Genomic DNA, 16,595 nt, shown 5'->3' with positions numbered 1-16,595 from the left:
AACGATCCGCGTGAATCCTGGCAGGAAGTTAAGCAAAGACACGTGAGAAAATCTGGTCAATTTTCAAAATATAACCAATTTTTCACAATAAAATACCGCTAATGACAAATGCGATCACATTTTTATATCTTGACAGACTATAGAGAGGAAAAATACACTCTTCCCTGAATCCACACCTGTTGACTGTCAATAAAAAATAAGCTTCGGGTGTGAACTGGAGGTGAAGCGGATTCAGCATTAAAAATAAACAAAAACAATAGAAGAGAAGTGGCACAATAAACACTTTTCTATTGCTCACAATTGAGTCAGTCATCAGAAAAATGCTACAAAACTGATTTTTATCAGAGTTGGTCTTTAGTTATAAATAAATAAATATATATATATATATAAAACAAAGGGACTCAAAAAAGCTTTAACCAAATTTCAAGTTAAGAGAAGAAAAAGAAACTACAAAAACAGATTTTTTTTAAATCAGGGATGTTACTTCACTCAGTCAGCTGGACACTGTGATGAAACTGCAGAGAAATCAATTTTATGAGCAAACGATGGCTGTATGAAATGAAATGCAACAGAGATTTATTGAAATAATGGAGAATCTGGTCTTGGTTCCATTTTGATTTCACATGTGGCTGCAATCTCTGGCGCACAATAATTTAGCTCTGTCTGTAAGACAATAAGTCAATTTGGTACTTTGCTTTACCTAATGGCCTGAAATGTGATAACATGTCAGAGAGCCACTTTCAAGGGTCTGGCCTGTCTGCTGTCATTTGACAAAAATTGCAATGTGTGTGGCCCAAAGTTTTGAACGGGAGCTTTGTTCTCAATGAGGGTGATCACACAAGCGAAAACACATTTTCCATTTCAAATTGGGCAGATGAAAACAGGGACCCATTCAAAGCTACACCATGGTGACACTTCGTCAGTTTCATTGGATTCAGCTGCATTGTCCCATGAAGTATTTCCTAAATGGGCTGTGGGTTAGCGCTGTCCACGGTGTCAAAGCTTTATCCACATTTTAATTCTGCTCCAGTTAGGCTCTTCCACTGACCTATTTGCTCTGAAACAAAAACGGCAAACGATCGGGTAGCAACAAACAGCATCAGCTAATGTGAGTAAAGCATAAAGCGTGTGCTAGAATGAGCACAGGATTACAGGCGCATGAGTCACGATTACTTGCCTAAGGGGACCACTTGAGAGGACCTTTTTTTACACAGAAGCCCCTACAAAATTGCCAGTCCCGTGACCGGTCCTTACTCTGGGTGGTCAAACAGCCACTGATGATCTAGATCATTCTACTTTCCATACTAGCACACTGACAGTACACATCTATTTGAGGAAACTCTCGCCCCTTCATTTGTATGCTGTTCTGGCTCTTGGGCAGAAGCCCAAACTGGCACCCGCAGGACAAAGAAGGCCTGATAGGTTCAAATTATACCCAGCAGTGTCTTCCTCTTGCCTGTTAATTCCTTGTGCTGTGGAAACATAAACCAGATGTTCACAGGAAAGTCATAATGTTAAAGCAGTAATGACTGAATCAGCTGACCCCTGTCTGATGCAGATATGGCAGGCACTAAAAGCAGCGGAAAACCCCCCAACGAGAGTTCAAACGGAACAAATACGTGACGCTAACAGTGTTATCTGTGAGATCTAAAGCAGGGAAATCAAACGGCATTACTAAAGAACCTCATTATCATGCAAATGACATTTTTGCCATTTTATCTCACCCTTGTTAAAAGCCCATATGGACAGCGGGTCTGCACAGAGAAACACACAGAAAGGCCTCATGCCGGGCAGGCGGCCACATCAAAATCCCCCCCATCTGTGTTCCATTGAGTTTGTGCGTGCGGGTATCTGTTCATGCTCGTACCTGCTTCCAGTCCACCTGTGTCAGCGCAAGCCTTCATCCTACAGCCAAGATGCCTAACAAGCCATCCCTGGAAGAGTCCTAATCGTTGATCAAACTTGTGTCAAGAACAAAGAAGGAACATGATGGGTCCCTGATGACTTCTGGGTTGTGAATTATCTCTACTTAGGTCCACATTCAAGCTACGTTTACTCCAGCTCGTCAACTGGAGTTTGAGCGACTGCTTTCAATGAAAAGTCTATGTCGCATTTTGGGCTTCTGCGTTCATAACTGTTACATTATGCTCCGCTACACAAGTTTTAAGGTCAGTTTTTGGGCTCTACGGACAAATCGGGCGTTCATTGAACTGACTGCTTGAATGTCAAACAGCTGAACTTTGACCAATTAGGGACTCAGATTTGGTAGTGGGTATTATCCTTTTTTTCCCAACTATTGAACAGAAAGTATACACTAGAGTAAAAGTGTATTTACTGTACTAATTTCGACACTAAATATACAGTGAAATTAATAAAATAGTCAGAGGGTGGGGGGCTATGGGGGTGCTTGTCCTATAAAGTCATGCAAAGATTCACAAAAATCAACAAACAATTTGAGTAGTTCTGTTAGTGGAGTATAATATAGATTTTTTTGTAAAAACAAAAATTGAAGAAAACATGGTGTTTTAGGATTAAATTTACATCTATAAATACAGGATTTTTGAAGAAAGACTAGATGTATACCATTACATATGACAATTTAAGTGTGAAGGTTAAAGGCCTGAATGTGGCTGTTGAAGATGCTGAAAGAAATAGTTAAAGATACTGAAGTTGATAACAAAAACTCCCAAAGCTGGTAGCTGAAAATACAAAAGGTGATAGCCGAAAATGGTGAAGCTGATAGCTAAAAATGATAAAGCTGATAGTTGAAAATGATAAAGCTGATAGCTGAAAATTATGAAGCTGATAGCTGAAAATGATAAAGCTGATAGCTAAAAATGATTAAGCTGATAGCTAAGAATGATTAAGCTGATAGCGGAAAATGGTGAAACAAATAGCTGAAAATGGTGAGGCTAAAAGCTAAAAATGATGAAGCTGTTAGCTGAAAATGGTGAAGCTGATAGCTGAAAATGGTGAAGCTGATAGCTAAGAATGATAAAACTGATAGCTAAAAATGATAAAACTGATAGCAAAGAAAATGATTAAGCTGATAGCTGAAAATTATGAAGCTGATAGCTGAAATAATGAAGTAGCTAAAAATGATAAAACTGATAGCTAAAATGATAAAACTGATAGCTAAAAATGATAAAACTGATAGCTAAAAATTATAAAGCTGATAGCTGAAAATGATAAAGCTGATAGCTAAAAATGATTAAGCTGATAGCTAAGAATGATTAAGCTGATAGCTGAAAATGGTGAGGCTAAAAGCTAAAAACTATGAAGCTGTTAGCTGAAAATGGTGAAGCTGATAGCTGAAAATGGTGAAGCTGATAGCTAAGAATGATTAAGCTGATAGCTGAAAATGGTGAAACTAATAGGTGAAAATGATGAGGCTAAAAGCTAAAAATTATTACGCTTATAGCTGAAAATGATGAAGCTGATAGCTGAAAATGGTGAAGCTGATAGCTGAAAATGATAAAGCTGATGGCTGAAAATGGTGAAGCTGATAGCTGACAATTGCAAAGCTGGTAGTTAAAAACTCTCCAGCAATGTTGGTCATTTTAAAGTAGTTGAAAGAGCTGAAGTTTCCTTAAATGTATGTTTGAAATGCTGAATAGTTTGTTTTAAATTACCTCTAAGTGCTAAGACAATGTCTATATATATTAAAAAAAAATACCTGAAATAGCTTAACGAACTAGCAAAATGTAAATTCTATGGTTAAATATGAAAACCATAAGACATTTTTTAAAAATATTAAAATTGGCCAAAATGGCTAGCATATTGCAAATTTTTTTTAGCTTAAATTAGCTTTGAAAACCAAATAACTTAATCAATTAAATGTGTAGAATATCTTATTATGCTTTATGAGCTTCTGAAATAATTAAAGTAGTGCATTTTCCCATATAGGGAACATTTTTTATTTTAATGTTAGACAAACGTTTGAAAACTAAATATGTAAGACAACTTAAAAAAGCACCAGTATAGATCAGTTGGGTAAACACAGGACTGGCACCCAGGAAACCAGGGTCTTGTCTGGGTCTACCAGTGCTGGTCCTCAGCCCAGCTGAAATACAGGGTTGTGTCATAGTCATAAAACTATGGGGTTCCATTAGCGCATTCCTAAACGTGCAACACATGCCTGGTGTGAACGTCAGACATAGATGCTTGAAAGTAAGCAAAGCAATGCGTCACTGGCATATTTCTTATGTTACATGATGGATGAAAGCAATAGGGAAACCATGTGACACCAAATCAAATCAAGCCAGATCTGGAATTAAAGATGACTAAAGCCGTCTGATTAGTTTGTATAGACATTGCCATCACTTTGATGGAGTATTAAAATTGCCCTCCGTAAATCAAAAATACAGTAAATCCCATCATGCTTTCTCTCACTGAGCTGCCCATTACCAAACACTGTACACTGACAGAGCCACAAATCAAACTCTGACAGGAAATGTCTGAAATACCGTCTAATGGACAGATGGCGCAGACCGGTCTTCGCCTGATTCCACTGTGCATGACAAATCATGCATCTTGACAGCAACCAGGCATATAAGATAAGCACTTTTCATGCTGTGTGAAGCAATCAATTTAAAGGGATTACAAAGCTCACTGATTATGATGAGAGTCCATTATAAAAGAGCACTGTATTCCAAATGATTTAGGATGTGATGCAACAGTTTCGGCTGCAAACATGAATGCATGCAAGTGTGCACACGCTCAGACTGGACACGCAGATATGTGCCTGGAAAATCAGCGTGAAAAATAAACACGAGGAAATAGAGTGCACTTTAACAGCCTTAGGATAAGAATTAGAAAAAGTGGGAGGAGGGAGTAGCTGTTCAGGCACACGGAGGGAAAAAAAGAACTGCAGAAATTAATTGCTGCAGATCAGGCAGCATACATGTCATACATCAGAAATTTTATTGCTCCAGTTTGAATTTGCTCTTACTTTTTAAGCCAAGAACCCAAAAGGAATATGTTGATGTCTTCTTTATTGAAGTAGAGAGGCTGCTGTAGACCAAACACACACCCACACTATCTTTTGAGCCACCCAGTTTGAAGAAACCAAGGACATATTGCATCAGTGGGAAGCAAATGTTGAACATCTGACAGCAAAATTAGCTCCAGATGAAAAATATAAGTCACAACTTAACTCTTTAACACCAAAGCTATAGTGTTTACGTTCTTTGATTTACTTTACATTTTTTAACGCCATCAATGTAATTCCACCAGATTATGAAGGAGAAAAATGTGTTATGACGCTATACATGGAGATGGTAAAGCTGAAAGCTGAAAATGGTGACACTGTTAGCTGAAAATGATGGAGCTGTTAGCTGAAGATGCTGAAGTTGATAGCTGAAAATGGTGAAGTTGATAGTGGAAAATGATGGATCCGATAGCTGAAGATGCTAAAGCTGATAGCTGAAGATGGTGACACTGTTAGCTGAATGTGGTGAACCTGATAACTGAAGATGGTGAAGCTGGTAGCTGAAAATGGTGAAGCTGATAGCTGAAACTGGTGAAAATGAAAGCTGAAGATGGTGAAGCTGATGCCTAAAATAGTGAAGCTAATACCTGATGATGCTGAAGCTAAAAATGGTGAAGCTGATAGCTGAAAATGGTTAGGCTAATAGCTGAACATGATGAAGCTGATAGCTGAAGATGGTGACACTGTTAGCTGAATGTGTTGAACCTGATAACTGAAGACGGTGAAGCTGATAGCTGAAAATGGTGAAGCTGACAGCCGAAGATGGTGAAGCTGATGGCTGAAAATGGTGAAGCTGTTAGCTGAAAATGGTGAAGCTGACAGCCGAAGATGGTGAAGCTGATGGCTGAAATTGGTGAAGCTGACAGCCGAAGATGGTGAAGCTGATAGCTGAAAATGGTGAAGCTAATACCTGATAATGCTGAAGCTGAAAATGGTGAAGCTGATACCTGAAGCTGATTGCTGAAAATGGTGAAGCTGTTAGCTGAAAATGGTGAAGCTGACAGCCGAAGATGGTGAGGCTGATGGCTGAAAATGGTGAAGCTGATTGCCGAAGATGGTGAAGCTGATAGCTGAAAATGGTGAAGTTAATACCTGAAGCTGATTGCTGAAAATGATGAAGCTGATACTTGATGATGCTGAAGCTGAAAATGGTGAAGCTGTTAGCTGAAAATGGTGAAGCTGACAGCCGAAGATGGTGAAGCTGATGGCTGAAAATGGTGAAGCTGATTGCCGAAGATGGTGAAGCTGATAGCTGAAAATGGTGAAGCTAATACCTGATGATGCTGAAGCTGAAAATGGTGAAGCTAATACCTGAAGCTGATTGCTGAACATGATGAAGCTGATAGCTGAAAATGGTAAAGATAATAGCTAAAGATGCTGATAGCTGGTGAAGATGATAGCTGAAAATAAGTTCCAGATAAAAAAAGTCATAAGTTTAATCCTTTCCCACTGGAGCTCCAGGGTTCATGTTCTTTGATTTGCTGTTAGTTTATAACTGTTATCACATTCAACGTAATTCTGGGAGATTCAGAAAAGCAGCTTGTGCCGCTTTTCTCCTTCAGAATCTGCTGGAATTAACTTGAGTGCGGTAACTGTTAAAACGTTAAAGTTTGATAGATTTTGTGTTCAAGCGTCACTGGCGACGCCTCAGGTTTTAAAGGGTTAAACTTTTTTTTTTTTTATTCCAATTTTTACAATGCCTGAATTACAAATAAAAGTTACTATTGAACTAAAAATGGGTTAAGAACTACACTGCTTTTCAATGAAGACCATCTGAAATCTTTCAAAATGTAGATTTCAAAAATGTCAGAAATCCCTTTGTACGACAAAGAACATCCCATGTCGATATTCCTGGGAGCCTCTGATGCAAACGCTGACAGTCTGGGGTTCATATATTGCATTTAATCCAACTTAAATGGAGTGACACCTCATGCTCACCTTCCCAGTTTTTGGCTGTCAGTCATCTTTACCACAATGAACAAAGCTGTGCAGCGGTACAACCTGTCACTCTGCCACACACATGCTTAAAAAGACTTTATGTCACTATTCAAGAGAAGCTGGGGAGGAATCCCTCTGCCTCATTTGACTTTTTTTTTTTTTTTCGCCTAATCTCTCATTTTATGTGGGCTCTTCGTTATCTCCCTAAAGTGGGAATCACATTTTAATTAGGTCTATCCTTGGTTGGCAGTTCATCTTTGCATCTCCTTGTCCCATGTGCTCATCCGTTGGGCTTTGCTTCTTTGTCGGAGGCTCTTAGTCCCCGCTTCCTGTCACTATCTCGCATCTCCCCCATCTTGTGCCACCTTTTCATTCTTTAAATGCTCCATCTCCACTCACAATCTTGCTCTCCTGCTGCTGACAACAAAGAATACTGTTGCTCACGAAGACAAAAAAAAAAAAAAACAGCACTGCAGATGGGAATAAGACAATAAACAACACCAGAAATAAATGTGTCTCTCTTCCAAAGTGTGTAAAGAAAATGGAAATGGTCAGCTGTTGGCTCCTGGGTAATCAACACGCCTGCATTTGAAGTTATTAAATCTATTGGATATAGTTCAGAGGAGGTTGGTTGCCCTCTAATCAAAAGGTCAACAGTTCAAGTCTCTGTGCTACACATTAAATGGTATTTCCTAATTGCAGCTCAATGACCCTTTTTATTTTTTTGCTGTTCAAGACACAATCTTTGACCTCATAGGAACTGAGGCAAAGGTTATATCGACAAGATCAATCCTCTACTTAATGGTGTCAATATCTGAGAAACATTTCCTATTGACATAAATAAACAAAAGCATCGACACCATGGTTTTATAAAACATTAAACCTTTTCATGTGACATTAAAGTTCTCTGAAAGAAAGCTCACTTTTAACATTTTACATCCATCTTTGTGAATCTAACAGCTGAGAACAGTTTTGCGTTGTGATAGTGGGCTGTAGGAGGCTTGGCTTTGAAAGAAAAAAAAAAAACAACCAGCATGAAGACGGAGTATGTGACAATGATTAACCAGACTTAAATACACTGAGGAATAATTAACTCAAGCAGAAACAGTTGAGGTAATTGCAAAGCAAAACCTATTGTGATCATTACAATCAGAGGGTAGAAAAAAAACCAACCTAAACCTTGACTCAAAACTATGAAAATAAAATGAATAATAATAATAATAAAAAAAATAGATAAGAGTATGAATTGCGTTTTGTTGCATAGTTTGGCTAAGGGTGTGACTTATACTCAGGAGCGACTTGTAAGGTCTATATGCGAATTAACTAGTAAAAAACTATTTAGTGCCCTGAATTTGAAAAGCAATTCGGACACAGCGCACACTACTTTTATTTCCTTTTTCTAAACAGCAGATATGACATCACCAATTTCACAAAGTGAAAATCAAATTGATACACGGAGATATAAACATCCCAACTGAATAATTTAATTTTTTTTGTCTTTTACACAGCATAACGGTGACGGACGAGTAGACATCAGCCTTCATACTCCAGATCAGGGGTCACCAACCTTTTTGAAACTGAGGGCTGCTTTACGGGAACTGAGTCATACGAAGGGCTACCAGTTGAAATAACACATTTTTCTAGTTATAGACAGTTAGACATTATTAATATTATTAATGATAGTCCTCTATGTACTGATTTCTCACCACATTTGTTAAAAATGACAACAATCTAGGAAACAAATATCAATATTTAGCACTTAATTAATCTCAGTAATTGTTCAATTTTCAGATGATCACCTACATTTCTTGCGGAATTTGTGGTCCTTGGGGACCACACACCGCGGACACCAGGTTGGTGACTCCTGCTCCATATAATGCAGTAGGTTTCAACCCTATATATGGTATGCAAACCCTCATCACAGTGTTTATCATTTTATTTGTGGCATTTATCTGTTTTTTTACTTACCTTTTATAGTCCCCCTCAAACACACACACCACACACACATTTTTTCACCCCCATCTCCAATCGTCCTTGATTGCTTGCACGAAAGTGCTGCTCACCTTAAAACTGCTTTTTCTGTTCTCAAATTATCCACCGCTCACAAAAATGCCCCGTTCTTCATTTTGAGCTCTTCTCATTTCCACTCAGGATCATTCTGCACACCAAAGACATTTTATTCTCTGCCCTTTGAGATATTTGCATTTCAACCCTCTAAAATTTCAGCCAATAGAAGGGCCAAGAATGAAGCTGACTCAGAAAACAGTCTTCCTATTAGAATTTATTCTTCCTCACAACGTCTCCTTCTGATGATAATTAGCTAGCCAACTTTATTAAATCACAGTAATTTGATTTAGGTAAATGAAGTTTTAATTTTAGTAGTGCTAAAGCTCAACAAAACCTACCTAAGGGCACTTTTTAGGAAAAAAAATCCATTAAAACTCCAGAAGGATACAAACTGATGTATAATAATTCAATTAAAGATGCTGCAGATTTTATTATGTTTTTGAGAATGTTTATGAACTTAAGGTATACGAGCAGGAATGAGTTCCTATAACATACATAAAACAACTGGCACGCTTAAGCGCAGTGTTTGATAAAGTGAAGAAAATGTTATTGTGACACAAATATTATTCCAATGTATGCTGCTGCAGGGCGACTGGAAAAATCACACATAGTAGTTCATAATTTCCCATGCAGGTTTACTGCTGAAGCCAGTGTACAAGTAATCGGCAGGAGCAGACGCTGTGAAGTAAAATAAGCGCAACAATAAGAGAGCTGTCACAGTTTGCATTCGGTTGTGATTCCCGGCATAGTTTTATGAGAGACTTCTACAAAAAGGAAGCTGAAGTTTCACAGGCATTTGGAGAAAACCAGTGTTCAGGAAAAAATATCAAGGCACAGCAAGCTGGAATTTTATACACATACAAGTAAGTCTGTTCACAGAAACACACATTTAAGATGGATAAAGAAGTATTTGCAGATAATCGTTTTAGATGTTGGAAACGAGCTTTGAAGTAAGAGAAAATGCAATACCTGAAACCAAAAATCAACAAAACAACCAACAAAAAACATTCTCAGTGGTCTTTTCATTAGAATGATGCTATTTTTAGCCAACATTTTTAAAACTGTCATTTTCTAAGACATAGTTTTTGCAGGAGTAAGCCCACCTCCACTTCCCGTTATCCATCTGTTTATGCCCTCTCTCTCACAACCCAAACTAACATTAGCGGCGCAACAACAATGTCAAGCGAAATTTGAGCTATCAGCTGTACAATTTTGAGCCGGAGACCAGCTCAGATGAGGAAAACGAAGATGTACATGGATCTAATTGTCTGCAAGTGGGAAACGCAGCACGGAGCTCATGGCTTGCTGTAACTTGTACATCTACAACTGTTTTCCAACTTTTTTTTTACATCCGACTCACAATAATGTCGATAAAGAAATATTCAGAAATTCTATTTTAAGCTTAATTGTCAAAAAACTATTTTAATTGGAGAGGGTATTTAAAGGCATCTAACTCCTGGTTCACGCTGTCAAGCTGCTTCCATTCGCCACCCTTGTTAACCTATGGTGTAGTTCAGACAAGATGCGAAGGCGCGGTCCTCCACGGCTGCCTCGCGCCGTACAAGGATTGTTTTGGGATTTGGTCTCCTTTTTGCATGAGCTGCGAGTGATCTGCGTCAATTGTGGCAGGAAGTTACGCCAAGACACACGAGAAAAATCCAGTCTTGTGTGAACTGGAGGTTAAGAGGATACCGCGCGCACTCTGCCTGCATCGCTTCCGCGTCTAGTGTGAATCAGGAGTTAGAGAACATTAAAATAATTCAAACTATTCAGTTCAGTTGAAATTACTTATATATAAATATATATATGCAGAGGAGTGAATGACTAAGAGTTCAAAAACCACACAGTAAGACTACACAAATCTTGGGAGATACCGTAGCTTTGTTGTGTGTATTAATTGTTAATTTTTTAGTGATACATAATTGGAATAGATAAGGTTTTTTATTATGAAAACAGAAATTAGCAACAGTCATGTTGAATGATCTGCTGTAATGGGGCGCATGATGTTTTAAAAACGCGGCTGAATGAACGGCGGCCCTTGCTCCTGGAGGATACTACTGCGTGATCTGGCTCAGATACTCCGGGGGTGAACCTCAGAGCTGACGGCCCAGTGGCAGGACAGCTGGGTCAGATAGGGTGTCTTGGTCGAGGAGGCACTCGGGCCAGAGTGGTCCTCCGCTGTGGAATTGACACGCAGCGAGGCGGGTTAGAATGAATGTGTGCTCAGTGTATTTAATACAGGTGCAGTGACGTATATATCTTAGGACATTCGATTGGACGTACTGCATGTCAGTCAAATGGCGTACTTCTTGACGAGAATGATCATTCGCTGACATTTTTTTTTTTAAGTCTATTTTGTATATTTTGGGTTATTCATCTTTCATGGCCCGCGATTTACCCACGTCTTTCACAATCAACATAATGAGCCCCCTGCTTTAAAGCAACGAACTGATGACATAAAGTAAAAATGAAAATGTAGAAGGCAGTTTGTCATAACATTTTATATCAACAAGAAATGCAGTGCATGAATAACTTAACTGCTATGAATTACCAAACAGGTGAAAGATTTTGTTTAGCTGTTAAAAGGCTGTAAATTTTAATACCCTGACACGCACAGCTTTGGCTTTGACTGTTTTTTATTCCTTTGAAAAGGAATATCTTCACTACAAGGATTGGGGTAGATTACTGTGCATAGAAATGATGGCTCCTGCAGCTGCTGTGTAACTTGTGTCCACTTATACCAGAAATGCTTAGAGCAAACACTGTGTTGTCTGCACAGATGTCTTGGTTTAGATTTATTTAGAGGGAAAATGCTCCATTAGTTAGGCTTTTTAATTAGCAAACTTGTGAGAGAGGGTCATTAGGGATGTCTGTTAGAGGACCTGCTGATGAAGGGGATGGATGCACTGCTTACTCCAAGCATGGTACTACACACACACACACCCACACCCACACACACAAAGCTGAGATCTGCTTTAAAACCAATAACATTTCCTACAGTCATCGACAAGTCAGCGTCACTGATGCCACAACATCTCTACTCTAAAACGGACAGAGCACAGCAGAAATTCTCCTTTAAAGTTCACCAACAACACAGAACTGCACACAGACATTTATGCAATTAGGTTTTTTGGGGACATCCCATAGATATCTGACAGCCCCATCCAAATCGTAACCCTGACCTTAACCATCACCGGTTAACCGTATCCTCAATTTCGCCTTCATTAACACCATAACCCCAAACACAGCTAGGAACCAAAACATTCCATTTGTGTGTATCGGGATCAGCCGAATGTCCCCATTACGCTTATTGTCCTCGTAGCGTTAGTGATTATACCAAAAGAAGTCCTCTTAAGATAACAACTACCAGTCCACACACAAGGAAGTGCTAAATAGGGGCATTTACATGCAATAAATATTCATGACTGGCGACGGAGAATGGAGGTGATTGTCACTGTACCGTTTTCTGGGTGTTCGTTTTCCCCTATGCTGCCATCTGGGGTGGTCCTCTCATAGTGGTCCTCGGGCAGGGTCAGGGGTCCGATACGAGGACCAGATGATGATTTACTACTGGGAGTCTCTGATTCCTCTAAGCCGCTGTCATAGTAGCTTTGCTGAGAAGCATCCTGCATGTCCTGCACAGGGTTGGTGGTGGAAAAGGTCACTCGGCGATGAGGATGCTGAAAAACAGAGACGAAAAAAAAGGATTTTCTTCAACATCCAAACACATTTTTTTAAAGGGTACCCGAACACTAAATCAACTTCTGTTGTCTGTTGACCTCTATAAATGAAGTTTTAAAAATTGTGTCTGTTGGTCTTTGCCACATTTTGGAAAATTTTAAATAAACTTGTTTAATTCCTGAAATTAGAGTAAAACTGGCTGTGTGTCGCCCCCTACAGGTTGAAACGATGTATTACAGTTGAATTTTGTAACCTAAGTCCCACGGCATTTCAGAAGAACACATCATCATGCTCTGAGCTACAGTATAAAAGTATAAAAGCCCCGCCCATCTTTGAATCTGTAACGATCGGTTCTTATTATGTTAGCTTTAGCATGGCTCGTAGGCGAATTGTCTTCAGTTGTCAAAAATCTACTGGCTTGCACAACTTTCCTGTGGGCTTGGAAGTTAGACAACAGTGGTTTAGTGCAATTGGAGTTGAATCCAGTGAATTCCTTCCTGGTGATGGGATTTACAATTAACATTTCACTCAGGATTTGTTACGTTAGCCTTTATTAGCTTATGATGCTAGCATCATTTTGCCACTGAGAAATGTGTCTCCTTCGATCCTGCAAACCTTTGTGTAGTGTCGAATGTTGTGTCAAGATATGTATCCCTTGCCAGAATTTGTATCCCCTATCGCTGGCATCGTTGATTTGTTTTGTAACACTCATATTGCAGCCCCGCCGTTAGCCAATATATACAGAGAAAATTCCTCAACTTTCACAGAAGTCTATGAAACCATAGACATATATTATTAACACTATATTACACTATCATCATATACAGTTAATGGGGGAAACTGGCATCATTTTCCATTATTGAAAAGTATAGCCTCCCTTAGCCCCGCCCACTTTTTTGCATTTTCTGAATCTGGGCTGAGACTGGAGTCACCCTCCAACTGTCCTGTTATATTACCCCTTAAAGTCATATTTTCTTTACTTTAGATTAGTCTTCCCATGTAAATGTACAAATACTATTTGAATACTGTTGGCTCTGAAAGTTTTAAAAGTCAGAAAGCTGGATCAAATATTCAACAACCTTAAATATTAAAGAGTCCTTTGCTGTATTATTATTATTATTATTATCCACAATACCACGTAAGCCATAAATATATGATGATAGTGAGGTTATTGACGTCAGTAAAATAAATGCTCCAATTGACGGCAGAAGAAAAACTATTATCAAAGAACATTCCATTCCAGTCGGCAGCACGAGATTTAAATATTTAAATCTGCGCCAAGCATTTAAACACACTGAACGGAGGCGCTCTGCTTACACAAAGGAATTATATAAATCATGTTAAGGCAGTCAGCAGCAATTACAACAATGCTGCATGTTAAAAAAAAAAAAAAAAAATTCTACAAATGCGGTGCTCCAGAAATAAGTGCCGTGTTGATCTAGTGCGAGAAGGTAAATTCTGAATACCTAATTGAGACTGTTAAATACCGGGAATGATAAAGTGTGGATTAACAATATATATTTGCCCAGCAGTGAGTTTGAATGGAATGGGTAGACAGGAAATGAACGCGTGTTCCTCTGACTGCACCGAGGCAGACATTCATGCAGCCTGTTCTGGATGTTGGTAGAGCTGTTTGAGTCGAGTCATCCACTGGGATGAGTATCTGCGAACGCAAACAACGTGAAAAATATTTTCATTGCTCCCATTATCATGATTAGTCAGACGAGATTTTCAAAATCCACCAAAACAATTCCAATGTCAGTGATTAGTGCACCAATCAGAGGCCTCTGCAACATATTTTTCTATCGCTCTTTCTCAAGCTTTTGATGTCTAAGCCGGATGAAAGTCAAACAATATTTTTTACAATTTAGAAACAACAAAAAAAGCTTGAACCAAGGCTAACGCATATAAAGAACACTTGAAAAAAAAACTGCATTGGCAGTATTTTGCAAGCACAAGATCCTTTGTTTATGCTGGTTTATGCTGATGAGATCTGATCAAAGATAAAGAAGTTAATGAATGAAGGAAAATGCTAATGAAATCCTGAATTTGATTGCTACAAGTGGAGCAGAGCAGCATGCTACTAATCAGTGGAGATCACACCCTTTATCAAATTGAATGGCTTGTAAATACAGTTAGAAGACCATTAAATTTCCTCATTCAAGGATCGGTTTACTAATGGCTACTTACTACCGATCTCCAACAGAAAGATGACTCCTTTTGCAGTGCACATGGGTTCTCACTCTTTAGCCCACCCCCATTACACATCGAGTTCCTCTCATAAAAGTCGGGAAAGCACTGATAGAGCAGAACAGGCCTGCCTCTGCTAGGCTAGTCAGCCCCGATCAATACAAATGGCCTGAGCTTTCTACCATTCAACCACTTTTCTAGCAAACAGAAAAGAAAAGAAATGCTTTTAGAGCTTAGGTAAGAGCCATCAACACCTTCATACCATCAGTAAGCATCATAACATTTCCAGAAAACCGTCTATTTCTCAGCCATCCCGACCCATTATGTTGCTCTTGCTGCACTGATGCGGTAGGAAAAACAAAGACAAACACTCTTCTGATTACATCGTGTGTGCTTTGCTCTCCATCTTTTATTCTAGCAGTACTAGCAGCTCACCAAGCTGTGGAACTTTTTACTTCTCAGTTATCAAAGAGCAACACTTCCTAACAGCACAAGTCTCTTACACACATGAGAACTGTGACTTCTACGCCTTTTCTTTTCAAAGAGTTATTTGCATATTTAGAGCACAAATGAAGAAAGAACATAGATTGTTTTCTTTCCATTAAACATGCTCTTTGTGAGGAGAATCTTTAGATAAAAACAGATCTAAATGTTGAAGTATGCGCTTGTTAGCTACGCCTTCAACTCTAGTCAACAGGGTTACTTAATTTTATTAACCAATTAAAGCTACATAAATACTACTACTTGTGCACGCTAAAAATAAACCGTGCTGATGAGAATGTTTTTTTCTACTAAAGTACTTCACCACATGAGGTGCAACAGAAAAAAAAAACACACCAAGACTATCAAGAAATGCTGGTGGAGCAAACAGAAAAACTATTTGTTGTCTTCTAGGTTCCAAAAACATATAGGAGCAGGAGGGCATTTAGTTGTTCAAATATGGATTCTTGTTGAAACTTTTCCTTGTGGCAACACTCCAGAGAGCCAGTGTGATATGATAACTAGCTAAAGCTGCGCAGAGATGGGAAAAAAAAGATTCTCCCTTTTAGGCAGACCAATAAAAAAAAAAGAAAAAAAAGTCCTTCGCCAGGCCTAGAGGGATGCAGATGCAGCAAGGCGGAAGAGGGATGGAAGGGGAGGCTGAACGGGAGTGGGGAGTTGGTCAGGCAGACATGGATGGCACATTGGCTGGAGGGAAGAGGAGAGGGCTGGAATTTGAGAGATTGGGAGGGGACGGATGGGATTGTTTGGACATTGTTGTGGGAGTAGCCATGAGACTCAGAACAGAGAATAAGACATTACTTCTGAGGATGGAGTATATATATGCTCACACTAAGCTAAAGTAAGACTGCTTTTTTGCACAATTGTATTGATAATCTTCAACTTGACTGTAGAAAATAGAAAAAAAAAAGAGAAAAACTCTCCAACAAAACAATACAAAGCACTGGAGCTTTTGTACAATTTGGGCCAGATGAGGACAAAGTAAGAAAGTAAGGTATAACTGTTTGCCCATTTTCCAAAGCAATTGTCAAGCACGTTGGCGAAGGAATGTTCATTTGGGCTGCAACCACCTGATCTACAAAATGGGCTGTTACCAGCTAATTATATCACATACTTTTTATTAGTATGTGTGCTGCTAATTTGCTAGATACTATTTAATCTCCATTAAGCTTAAAATAAGTTTATAATTGCTTTTTTTGGTAAAGTGTTCCCTCGGGTATTCACGGTT

General features: G+C 38.9%; 1 protein-coding gene across 2 annotated transcripts in view; it reads right to left on the bottom strand.

Annotated features, from left to right (window-relative positions):
- The window catches only part of pcdh1a (protocadherin 1a), a 131,471-nt gene that overhangs the window by 22,121 nt on the left and 92,755 nt on the right, over positions 1–16,595 (bottom strand). For both annotated transcript variants that reach the window (XM_024266098.2, XM_036215114.1), the window contains one exon: positions 12,456–12,675. In XM_024266098.2, coding sequence (XP_024121866.1) covers positions 12,456–12,675 — 220 coding nt within the window. The remainder of the gene's footprint in view (positions 1–12,455; positions 12,676–16,595) is intronic.

The sequence above is a fragment of the Oryzias melastigma genome, linkage group LG14 (genome assembly GCF_002922805.2).
Source record: "Oryzias melastigma strain HK-1 linkage group LG14, ASM292280v2, whole genome shotgun sequence".
In the NCBI taxonomy this organism is placed as follows: Eukaryota; Metazoa; Chordata; class Actinopteri; order Beloniformes; family Adrianichthyidae; genus Oryzias; species Oryzias melastigma.
This window is presented reverse-complemented; position numbering and strand designations above follow the sequence as displayed.